Source organism: Pongo abelii, chromosome 1 (genome assembly GCF_028885655.2).
Source record: "Pongo abelii isolate AG06213 chromosome 1, NHGRI_mPonAbe1-v2.0_pri, whole genome shotgun sequence".
Taxonomy (NCBI): domain Eukaryota; kingdom Metazoa; phylum Chordata; class Mammalia; order Primates; family Hominidae; genus Pongo; species Pongo abelii.
In genome coordinates this window covers 169644272-169657335 of record NC_071985.2, presented here as the reverse complement: position 1 = coordinate 169657335, position 13064 = coordinate 169644272, and the positions used below count along the sequence as shown (strand labels likewise).

Below are 13064 nucleotides of genomic sequence, written 5' to 3'. Positions count from 1 at the left end.
GCAACCTCCACCTCCCGGGTTCAAGTGATTGTCTTGCCTCAGCCTTCCGAGTAGCTGGGACTACAGGCATGCACCACCACGCCTGGCTAATTTTTGTATTTTTAGTAGAGACTGGGTTTTGCCATGTTGGCCAGGCTAATCTCAAACTCCTGACCTCAGGTGATCTGCCCGCCTCAGCCCCCCTAAGTGCTGGGATTACAGGCGTGAGCCACTGCGCCCAGCTGAATGGTTCTTTTTCACTCAAAATGAAAATACCTTTATTAAGCCCCATAGATAGAAATGTAATAATATTCTTAAAGTATTACTTACATTATTGAATAGAAGGTTATTGCTGAGAAAATTGAAATCACTTTTTAATCTACTAAAACAGTAATATTTGGGAAGCAGTAACAAAAATACAGGTTTTTACATCTTTCATTCAGATTACTTTGTGTTGACTGGGTACTTGACAGTCTGATAACTGATTTAAGTGTTATTCTTAGAAATACTAAAACTTGTCATATTTAAAAGCTGAAAAGTATTTAAAAGCATAAGCCCTTCCATGAAAAGATTGAGATCAATATTATTGATCTACATTTTACAGGGTAAGATATTTGACTAGTTCTTTCACAATAATAAAAATGTTTAGCATTTGGCCCACACCTCAGATTGCTCATCACAGATTTAAGGAGATAGTATATTAGTTTATCAGCTCTTTTACATATTGTTTGTTCCTTATGCTACTTGAAAAAAAATCAGTCTTGCCAGAGGGCTAACATTTCATTAGACTTTTCTAAGAACCAGCTTTTGATTTGTTGCTTTTCTTTATTATTGCCCTGTTTTCAATTTATAATTTACCTTCATATCATTATTTCCTTTCTACTTTGGGGGGTTCATTATGTTGTTCCTTTTCAGTCATTCTGAGTTGAATGCTTGACTCAATAGTTTTCAATCATTCTTCCTTTTTAAATACAGTCATGAGCAGTATAACAACATTTTGGTCAGTGACACACCACATATATGACAGTGGTCTCATAAGATTATAAACACCATATTTCTACTGTACCTTTTCTACTCAGATATGTTTAAATACACCAATACCATTATGTTTTGATTGCCTGTGGTATTCAGTAGTCCACTGTATAGGTTTGCAGCCTAGGAACAAAAGGCTATACGATATAGCATAAATGTGTAGTAGGCTATGCCATCTAGGTTTGTGTAAGTACAATCTATGATGTTCATACAATGACAAAATCACCAAACAATGCCTTTCTCAGAAGGTATCTCCATTGTTAAGTGACACAGGACTGTATATGCATTTGTAAGTACAGTTGGCCCTCTGTATTAGTGGATTCCACATCTGTGGATTCAACCAACCATGGATCAAAAATACTTTGTTTAAAAAAAGGATGGTTGCATCTGTACTGAACATATACAGACTTTTCCTTGTCATAATTCCCTAAACAATACAGTATAACAACTATTTCCATAGCACTTACATTGTATTAGGTATATAAGTAATCCTGAGATAACTTGAAGTATATAGGAGGGTGTATTGGTTATATGCAAATACTATACTATTTTCTACAAGGGACTTGAGAGTCTGTGGATCTTAGAAACTGAGTGGGATCCAGTAACCAATTCCCCAGATAGGAAGGGACGACTATATAAAGCTGCCACCAAGAACTGCTTTAGTATAATGTAGGTATAAATTTTTCCTCTAAGTGCTGACATGTTTTCATTATCATTCAATTTTAAATATTTTATACTTTCCATTATAATTTTTCTGATCAATGAATTATTTATAAGTTTCTTGGTTTCCAAACATACAGGTTTGGAGGGCTGCCTTTTCATTATTGATTCCTAATTGTATGAAATTTTAGAGAGTGTGAGCTGTATGACTGTAATTTTTAGTACAGTGAGACTTCCTCTGTAACTCCAAGCTGGTTACATTTTTGTGAACGTTCTATGTGTGCTTTATTATATGTTGGGTATTATATCTTTTTGACCACAGCTCATTAGATAAGCTTGCTAATTGTGTACAACTTGTCTATATCCTTCCTTTTTAACCGCTTCATCAGTTTCTGAAAGAGGTAGTTTAAAATCTCCTACAATGATTGTGGATTTATCAGTTTCTCCCTTGTTATCCTGTCATATTTCATCATGTTTTGTTTGAGTTTTTTAGATGCACATATGGCTCAGGATCCTTTTATTTTTGTAGTGGTGAATCTTTCTCTTATCTCTTATGTAAAGAGACTCATTATTTTCAATAAATCCTTTTAGGCATAAAGTCTATTTCGGCCTTTCTATTTTTGTATCAACTACTAGCTTTTTTAAAAAAGCTAGTATTTGCTTTGTTTTCTTTTTCTATTCCTTCAGATTTAATTCTGTCTTTTCTTAAAGTCTCATTAACAATGCTATTAATGAAAATGGCTAGAATATCTATGGAACATATACTATTAATATATGTCAAGTACCATTCTAAGTGCTTTCTGTGTATTAATTCATTTAATCCTCACAATTCTGAGGTAGGAATTACTATCTTCCCCATTTTACAGGCAAGAAAACAAAAAATACAATGAAGAAGTCAACTGATAGGCATCTCATCATCTGCCTGAAAATACGAGGACCTTAAAACATTGTCTAAAACATGGTAACTCTTATCTGTTGCCTCCTTATCTTCCATGATAGTTTTTCACCCGCCCTCCAATTGTTTGACTTTTTTTTTTCACCCGCCATCCAATTGTTTTTAACCCGCCCTCCAATTTTTTTTCACCCGCCCTCCAATTGTTTGACTTTTGCTTTATAGTCAGCAAAACTTGTAATTAGATTAACATGTTTGCTAATTCACTTTTTCATCATTGCTTTTTGCAATTCCACTCCTTTATCTGAGGTTCACTTTACTTCTTAGAGAAGTAACTTGTTTTGTAGTTATTTTACAAGAATCTGTGAGTGGCAAACTCTCTGAGACTTTGTCTGAAAATATCTTTATTTCATCCTCACTTTCTGGATAAAAACTCAACTGTGATTCTTAATTGATGCTATTACTGCATTTTCTGCTGGAGACTACTGATATAGATAAGTTTATCAGTCTGTTACTCTCTTGTAGGTACTATCTTTTCTCTGGTTGCCCTTAAAATTTGTCTTTGATGTTCTACATACAGTTTTATCATGATATAACTAGATGTGGATCTGTTTTACTTTACCCTGCCCAGGCTTAGCATGCTACTCTAATTTGCAAATTCTTATCTTTCCTTAATTATGAAAAACTGACAGTCCTTATATCTTAGAATACTGCCTATGGCCCATTCTCTGTATTTCCTCCTTGTAGAACTCCAATTTGGCAGATGTTGGAGAGTCTTATTCTGCCTATCATTTCACTTTATTGTTTCATCACATTCTCCTTTTATCTCTCTGTACTGTTATATTGTTATAGTCTGAGTGATTTTTACAGATCTATTGTCCAGTTAACAAGTACTCTCTTTGACTATGCAAATTTGTTGTTTATTCTTCTACTTCCATTATTAAATAACAAGTCCGAAGTGTTCATCAGAGGAATGGGGAAAAATTTACTCTTTCTTCTTTTCTAAAATGCATACAACTGACCCTTGAGCAACTCCAGGGTTAGGAGTGCCAACCCCCCATGTAGTCAAAAATCCAAGTATAACTCTTGACTCCCCAAAAACTTAACTACCAATAGCCTACTGTAGACCAGATGCCACAAAGTCAATTAATACATATTTCGTATGTTATATGTATTATATTGTGTATTCTTACAATAAAGCAAGAGAAAAAAGTTATTAAGAAAATCATAAGGAAGATAAAATATTTACAGTATTGTAAAGTATTAATACCATAAGTTTGTCATCTGTTTACAAGATGAACTGTCAGAAATGGTGAGGAACTACAGCTGCAGACCTTAATCTACGGTACACATCAAGTAATTCATCTTTTTCTTGTAATGTCATGATTTTTCTCTGCTCATTGGGAGCACTTCCAGCATCACTAGTGGCACTTTATGTGAGTTTCATGGTGTTAGTCAAGGTTTCCAGCATAGCCCTAAACATGATGAAAAACATACGAGAACCATGAGATCACTTTTTACTGCAATACACAATTTACTTGAGAGACACATTGCTTGTGCAGAGATTATCAGCATCACATGGTATTTCAAGCAGATACTTGCAACACTTGAGCTCACTACAATAGCAACAGGAGGTAGCTATGAAATTATTACAGTAGCACAGTATGTACCAGAGTTAATTTTATGCAGTTATGATTTAGTACTGCATCTTTATATTCATTTACATTTCTCTCAACTGCAAATGGGACTGTGTAGGGTCTAAGTGTTTGTGTGCATTAGTTTTGATAAATTTTATTTTTTCATAATAAATTTGTGTATGTTTTATGGTAAATGATAGACTAGTAGCTACATATATTTTATGCATCCATGGCATACCCCTTTTTTTTTTATATTTACAGTCTATAAAGTTTGTCTTCAGGGTTTTACAAATTGTCAGAAAACTCCAAAAAATTTTCCAGTATGTTTATTTGAAAATAATCTTCATATAAGTGGACCTGTGCAGTTCAAACCCATGTTGTTCAAGGGTCAACTGTAATAGTCTGGAGAAACTTGCTATGGGTTGGAGGAGGGCAGCAAAATAATGTACATACAAATTAAAAAATACATAAATGATACATAACATACACACATACATATAGAGTTATGTGTCACTTAACTATGGACATACATTCTGAGAAATGCATCATGAGGTGATCTCATTGTTGTGCAAACATCGTAGGTGTACTTATACAAACCTCCATCGTATAACCTACCACACACCTAGCATATGGCCTATTGCTCCTAGTCTACAAACCTGTACAGCATATTACTGTACTGAATACTGTAGGCAATTGTAATATATTGAAAGTATTTATCTAAACATATCTAAACATAAAAAAGCACAGTAGAATACGGTATTATAATCTTATAGGACCATCATCGTATGTGGTAATTTGTTGAACAAAACATCATTATGTAGTACACGACTACATCATGTACCATACATAATTGTACATGCTACACTTTTATATGACTAGCAGTGAGCTAGGTTTGTTTACACTGGCATCACCACAAAAATGTGAGTAACGTGTTGTGCTACAATGTTATGACGGCTACCAGGCAACTAAGCAATAGGAATTTTTCAGCTCCATTATAATCTTGGGGGACCCCTGATGTGTATATAGTCTGTCACTGACTGCAACGTTATTATGTGCTGCATGAATGCATCTGTTAAATGTATAAACTAAAGAGTTGAAACAAATCCCATGTTTGGCCAATGTAGAATCTAAGTAGAAGGAAGACACAGAACCAAATTTTTCATCCTTTTATAACTACAAATGGATTTAAATATAATATTAAGTCTTCTGTTCGCATAGTATATGGTTCAAATGTACATAGAAAGTACATATAAATATCTGGAGGAAGATTATTCCAGGTGGAGAGAACTGCAAGACCTTATGGCAAGAAGGGGCTCAGCATGACTGACAAATAGCAAGAAGGTAAGAGTGGCTAAAGTAGTGTAAAAAAGGGGTAGAAAATGAGGCAGATGAGGTGTTTGGGTATTAGATGGATATATGGCCTTCCAAGTCATGATAAGGGTTTTGGATCTTATCATAAGTGTGATGGAAAGTGAGTAGCACCTAAAATGTCCTTGAAAATGTTATTTAAATTTTATATTATGTTTTGCATAATATTTTAAAAGTGGGAGTTAAGAGGTTATTACCTCATTTAGAATTTAAATGACTTCATAAGTCATATTTTCTCATTTATTTTGAACTTGAGTTACTTCATAAAAATCAAGCTTTTTTATTTTTAAAACATGTACAAGATGACATATTAGGATAAGCAATGTAATGATTACAAATGACATAATCTGATACAGAATTCTGGACAAAATTCTGTTTCGAGACTTCTATATGTGAGATATATATATTACAGCACACATGAAACATGTATGTACAGTCTGATGAATAACTAGCGTGAATCAGTGTAACCACTATGTAGGTCAAAAAATAGAACATTGCCAGCACCTCTGAAACCCTTGCTATCTGACTTTTTAAAAAAGAGCTTACTTAGGACTATAATCTATGATAATTATCTACTTAAATGTCAACTGAAATCATGTGACCAATCTTTTTATGGGCAAAAGGAATGTCCCCTTAAGTCCATACTTAATTTCAATATGGAAATTGAGTACATATCAACTTAAAATCTATTCACATTTCAGTATAGGGATGTACAATCTCTAAGGCATTTATTTTTAATTAAAAAGATATATCATGTATATAAAGATAGGACTATGAAACTTAAAGTGTATACATTTTCATACATTTTAGGGAAAGAGAACCTAACAGTCACAGCTTTAGGATAAAAAGCATTTGATTAAAGTAAAATTAAAGACATTCAAAACTTTAAGATCTCATTATGTGTTACATTATAACAAATCAGGTAAAATGAGACTTCTTTTTTCTGGGTAGCTTCTAGTATATGCTTAGTACTCATTAAATGTTAAACAATAAAATGTGAATTAGGCTAATCACAGTATATCTAAAGGATACACTATTAAATTTGAGCCTATTTAAAATTTTAATTATAAAACTACATCACTGATTCATAACCTTTCTCAAAAAAAAAACCCACGAAATCGAGATTTGTGTTTTTAAATCAATATTTTAGCAATGAACTACCAGAGGACAACAAATATGTATGGTCAAAATTAAAATTAAACTAATAATATTTTAAAATAAAGAATTTCATATTAAAATTAGATTTTTCTCTATGGAAAAATTCTACAAACCTTTTGTAAATACATTTGAAATAGTCAAGAAAAAGAAGGGAATGAAATATAATAAATAAAGATAAGCTATATAAAGATATACTAAATGTGGGTAAAACTAAATGGAAACCATGGATAAAAATAACATTTAGAAGTATCACTCTTAAGTTGTAGTGCAGCAGTACCTGAATTATGCTCTCTTTAATTTATGCATATGATGGATAGCTTGTTAAGGGGCATATCTGTAACCATTATAATTGATAGTAGCTGAAGGCAAGTCAGGCCATAATTTCTATTTAATGGATGGGATACTAAGGGAACAAAGCCTACAGCTGCATTTTAAAATAAGTGCCCAAAGTTTACATTTATGTCCAAAGTAATACCTATAATAAGGTATTAAATTATTTGAGAGAAGAGAAAAATCAGATGTAGTAAGATCCATACATAATTAAATCACAATTTTGATTTGGCCAATAACTAGAAAAACCTTAATAGGAGAAAAGAATGTTCAACTAACCATTTGATAGTCCATTTCTGTGCTTTTGCTCTTCAGAGCTTGTGGGAGAAGCAAATAGACTCATTTGACAAGTTCCAGTTGTTGGAGAATAAGTTATAACACTTTTCTTCCTTGTGATTTCTGAAGGATCAAATGACTGGAAATAAATAATAATTAAGGACAGAAATAGTTATGTTTAGTTATAGATCTCTGAAATTATATACCATTAAAAAATCAGCAAAATTCAAACTTGTTTCCTTGCTCTTGCTTTTCAGATTACAAATATACTCAATTATCACTCTCAAACACTATTCTTTCAAGGTAGATATTTCAGGTCTCTATAATAACTAGAACATCTCAATTTGATATTTACTAAATTTTAGCCTTAAAGGGTTACTACCTTCTGAGATGGTATTTCCAAACAGGTTAGAGATGGCCAACTCTCCCAACCATACCCTGACTTTTGCTTTCAGCTGAACTTGAAGTATAATTATGGGGCCAGGGCAGGAAAACTCTCAGAGGTGCCTATTACTAAGCCTCACACAGAAACCTCAGGAAGGATCACTGCTGTCCTACAGCTTCACAAAGTGGTCTGATGTAGTATCTTGCTTCAATAATAACCAAAATAATGTCCAAACAATTGAGTCAGGCATTTAAGGCCTTTGAGGATTTGGCCTGTCGTACAAATTTCCTCTTAGCAGCTTCCTCCTTTGTGTTTCCATAGGTGTTGGGCATACCTCTTATTTCAGGTAACATATTTTAATAAGTTTTAATTTTTCTGTCTGTTCCATTAGAATTTGCTCCTGAAAATAAATATTATCTTTTCATCTTTATATCCTAGAGAACTAAAAAATGTGTGAGGAATGAATGACTTACAAGGAACAGTCCAGTAAATTTGGCCATCTTGCTCTACTCAGAATATACTAATTTGTTCACTGGTTCATTCATCCAATTATTCACTGTTACCTACAGCTTCAGTCACTAGGCTATGTGCATCTGGGCCTCAGATCATTTTGTGATCTCAGCTTGGAACGTCCTCTTTTTTATCTTCCCCAAGACCTAGACTTTCTTTAGTTTAGGTCCTCATTCATGATCCCCTTCCTTCAAACATCCATTATCATACTATTAATTGTTCCCTTTCCTGAATTCCCTTAAAACTTGCTTTCCATAAGGCTTACTGATCACCCACCAGCACTGCTAAATGTGTACTAATGTGTACAAAGAAATATAACAAATTGCTCTGGCCTTAAGGAGTATCTACCAAAAGAACAACAAAGAGGTTTTAAATTAGTATGTATGCTACGAAATTCAGAGAAGAGGAAAAATTCAAAGTTGGCTGCAGTAGTCTGTCACAGAAAAAGGCATGAGAAATCTGAACTAAGAGGTGGAACAGACAGTATAGGATTGATCTGGGGGATATAGGAAAGGTCTGATGGTTCACACATTGCCAACATACTGGATATAGCTTGGTAGAGGATTTGAAATAGTTCCTTAACTCTGCCTGGTCAACTATCCTTTATTTTTAAGAGACCTATGGAAGAAATAGTGGCTCTGTCATCTTTTTTAGTAATCTTAATATTAGTTCCAGAATCTATAGCATTCAAAAAGAATTTTTTTTACAGTTAAGATTTTAAATATTAGGAAACAATATTTAATTATATTGAGAAACGAAAGACATTTTTTATTTTATGTATCCATAGTGGCCACAAATGCAATGAATATCTTTTAAAAAATCAAACTATAATATCAAGTTATAACTCTAAAGCAATCTTCTTTTTTGTACAGTGAAAGGGTTTTAAGTCTCTTTATCAGGTGGTTATTATTATCTCTCCATCTTGAGTTTTCACCCGTTTGTATGTATTCAGTCATAAACTATGACATTTATCCAATCCCTACTCTACTTTTCCAAGAATTTATTGCCCAGAACTACTTCACTGTGTATGTACAAGAAATGAAAGTCACTACCCTAATGTACATTTATGTCAATCTGTTTTCCTATTTTCACCAAAAAATTATTTTATCCAATTGCCATATGTCTAAACATTTTAACTGTAGATCATACGTTTCTCCTCGGAAACAATTTTCCAGCTTTCAGAAAATAACTCTGTGAGTGTGCATGTGCTGTGTGTGTGTGTGTGTGTGTATTTTTGCCTCACTTTAAAAATACTGAGGCTTCTTTTTTTATTTTTTTGGTCATTTGTGTTGGTTAAAAAGAAAAATGTCTATCTACAACTACTATACACAGAACGAAAATCGAAAATCTACCCTTTCCCTACTATACCACTAAATATTCTTCAGTAAATATGCACTTTTGTTTATCTGCCCTACTGGTACACACAAAGGCATAACCCTACTTCCCTAAGTTTTCTTTCCTTCAAGGTTGTACCAAGTTCCTCTAACGTTTAATCTCTGAAGAGGTTTAAAAGTAATCCTAGAATCCATCTGAGAATTTCCATTCTGCCAACTCCCAAACTTTGAAGATCTTGGCCTACTCATTAGTCTCCCACAAAAGGAAGAATTAAGAATACTGGGATTTGAGAGAAGACTGAGCAAGTCAGCAAGTCAGCTGACTGAGAAGTCAGCAATCCTTCCACTCAGCAAGGACGAGTGCTACCTATGAGCCCTTTAGAAAAACAGGAAGAAAAAGTAAGAGGGCTAGATTTGGCTAGAAAAAAGCAAGGACTCAGGATGTAACAAAATGAAAAAAAAAACAAAACAAAAAACAAAAAGAAAGAAAGAAAGAAAGAGAGCGATGGCAGGGCGTTTCATGCCTGTTATCCCAGCACTTTGGGAAGCCAAGTTGGGAGGATTGCTCGAGCTCAGGAATTCGAAACCAGCCTGGGCAACATGACAAAACCCCGACTCCACAAAAAGTACCAAAAAATTAGCTGGGCATAGTGGTGCATGCCTGTGGTCCCATGTTCTGGAGGCTGAGGTGGGAAGATCACTTAAACCCAGGAAGTTGAGGCTGTAGTGAGCTGGGCATAGTGGTGCATGCCTGTGGTCCCAGCTACTCTGGAGGCTGAGGTGGGAAGATCACTTAAACCCAGGAAGTTGAGGCTGTAGTGAGCTGGGCATAGTGGTGCATGCCTGTGGTCCCAGCTACTCTGGAGGCTGAGGTGGGAAGATCACTTAAACCTAGGAAGTTTAGGCTGTAGTGAGCTGTGGATCATACCACACACACACACACACACATACACACACGAAAATAGATGTCACAACCACTTCTATAATAATTTACAACTGCTGGCAGCTCATGCCTGTAATCCCAGCACTTTGGGAGGCCAAGGTGGGTAAATCACTTGAGGCCGAGTAGGAGACCAGCCTGGCAACATGGAGAAACCCCGTCTCTACTAAAAATACAAAAATTAGTCAGGCATGGTGGTGCACCTGTAGTCCTAGCTACTCAGGAGGCTGAGGCACGAGAATCACTTGGACCCAGGAGGCAGAGGTTGCAGTGAGCCAAGATCACGCCACCGCACTCTAGCCTGGGCAACACAGGGAGATTCTGTCTCAAAAAACAAACAAACCTGCTTGTAATAATTCCTGACTCCTTAGAGTTATTTAACACCATTTCTAAACAAAAGAAATGCCACATTCTAAGATGCTGCAATCAGCCCCACCCAAATGCTACTGTACTTTTTATAAGGAGGTCTAATCTTGTACATTAGCAAAACTAAAATTTGGGCATCGATTTTTCTGCCTGAAAAAAAAAATCAATGTTCTCTCAATAATTTCAAATAGATATGATATTTTCCCTTCCTTCCTTCAATATCTTTCACAAATTGTAGCTTGCTTTGTCGCCTTGTTTAAAGCATACACTACCAAAAAGGTGCCTACATTTTACTGATTTTTTTAAACCTATTATAAACAGTCTAGAGAGTACTAACTAAAAATTCTTGCAGGATAAAATATGGGATTTAAAGGATACTTTATCACTATTTTGAACTGTCAGCCTATGCTAAAATATTTAAAATACAGATACTGTAGTGTCTGGTCAACTAGAAACAAAAGGGCAGCTAGAAGGAGATAATTCTTCATAAACTTATACTGGTTATTTAGGCTATTGGAGTGTCCCACCTAAGATATAATTAATATGCATTACTAGTACTAATTATGAAATTTACATTAGAAAATTCTAGCATTAGCTGCCTCAGAGACATTTCACAAATTGGCCCTAAGGTTCCTAGAAGAGTACTAGACACCAACCAACTACCTTCTTTTTTTTTTTGAGACAGAGTCTTGCTGGGTCTTCCGGACTGCAGTGCAGTGGCACGGTCTTGGCTCACTGCAACCTCTGCCTCCCAGGTTCAAGCAAAGTAGCTGGGATTACAGGTGCCCACCACCACATCCGGCTAATTTGTGTATTTTTAGTAGAGACAGGGTTTCACTATGTTCACCAGGTTGGTCTCCAACTCCTGACCTCAAATGATCTGCCCGCCTTGGCCTCCGAAAGTGCTTGGATTATAGGTGTGAGATACCACACCCAACCCCAACTACCTTCTTATCAGCTACCACAATTATCAACCTTAATGGTTCTAAAAATGTTGGGGTTTTGTTTTTATGGTAGCCATGGAAAACAGAAACATTTTGAACTTATCTTAGTGATCTTACAGGGATAGCAAGGAAAGAATATGACCAATATATTAGAGCTATGGTACTGAATTATGCATTTGCTAACACTCATCGAATTATACACTCGAGATCTTTGAAATTAATCATATGCAAATTTCACCCTGACAAGAAAAATAAAATACTGGCTAAAAACGTTGATGCACTGGTTTTGTCTATTTGTAGTAATTATTGTTTCACAATTTAAAGATATTAAGATATTAATTTTAATAATAAAAGTATCATTACTGTCATTCTCTTACACTGTAATTTTTTTTTTTTCTAAGAGACAAAGTCTTTCTCTGTCGCCTAGACTGAAGTGCAGTGGCACTATCACAGCTCACTGCAGTCTTGAACTCCTGGGCTCAAGTGATCCTCCCACTTTACCCACCTGAGTAGCTGAGACTATAGGCGCACACTACCATGCCAGCTTATTTAACAAAATTTTTTTAGAGACAAGGTCTTACTACATTGCCCAGGCTTGTCCCAAATTGCTAGCCTCAAGCAATTCTCCCACCTCAGCCACCCCCAAAGCTGGGATTACAGACAGGAGCCACCATGCAGGCTTCTAGAGACTTTATGGTTTGGCTTTACTTTAGGCCTATGATCCTTCTTGGAATAAATTTTGTAAATAAAGTGAGATATGAAGTGCATATGAATTTTGTATATGAAGTGAATTTTTTTCTATATGGTTACCATTTATTAAAGACTTTCTTTTTCTCCAATAATTAACCCAGTATTTTAAAACGTTTAACAAATTTAGTCAACTGCTGAAGATAATATAAAAATATGAACCAAAAACAGTATTAGAAATAAGATTTTCCAAAGAGAATGAAGAATCATGACGTCTTTAAACAATTACACTAAAGGAAAGATAGCTGTGGTATATGGAAGGAACTGCAGACTTAATATTGGAAAGCCTGGTCTCACTTAATGGTTTTGCTGCTCCCCAGCTATGCTATCATGGACACACCACTCATCTGAATTTCAGTTTCCTCACTTAACTAATATATTCCCTCACTCAGCTAGCAAAGAGCAAAGCAAGTAGGATGGGGCAGGTAGGGAGCAGCTAGCACTGCCATGTATCTCAGGCCAGGATCCATGGCAATCACTCTCTCTTCCCTTGTGGAGGGAGGTGG

General features: G+C 35.1%; 1 protein-coding gene across 6 annotated transcripts in view; it reads right to left on the bottom strand.

The window, feature by feature from the left end:
• Window positions 1-13064, bottom strand: part of ITGB3BP (integrin subunit beta 3 binding protein) — an 81986-nt gene that overhangs the window by 39504 nt on the left and 29418 nt on the right. For all 6 annotated transcript variants that reach the window (XM_003775677.5, XM_003775674.4, XM_024249464.3 and 3 more), the window contains one exon: window positions 7336-7471. In XM_003775677.5, the coding sequence (XP_003775725.4) occupies window positions 7336-7471 (136 nt within the window). The remainder of the gene's footprint in view (window positions 1-7335; window positions 7472-13064) is intronic.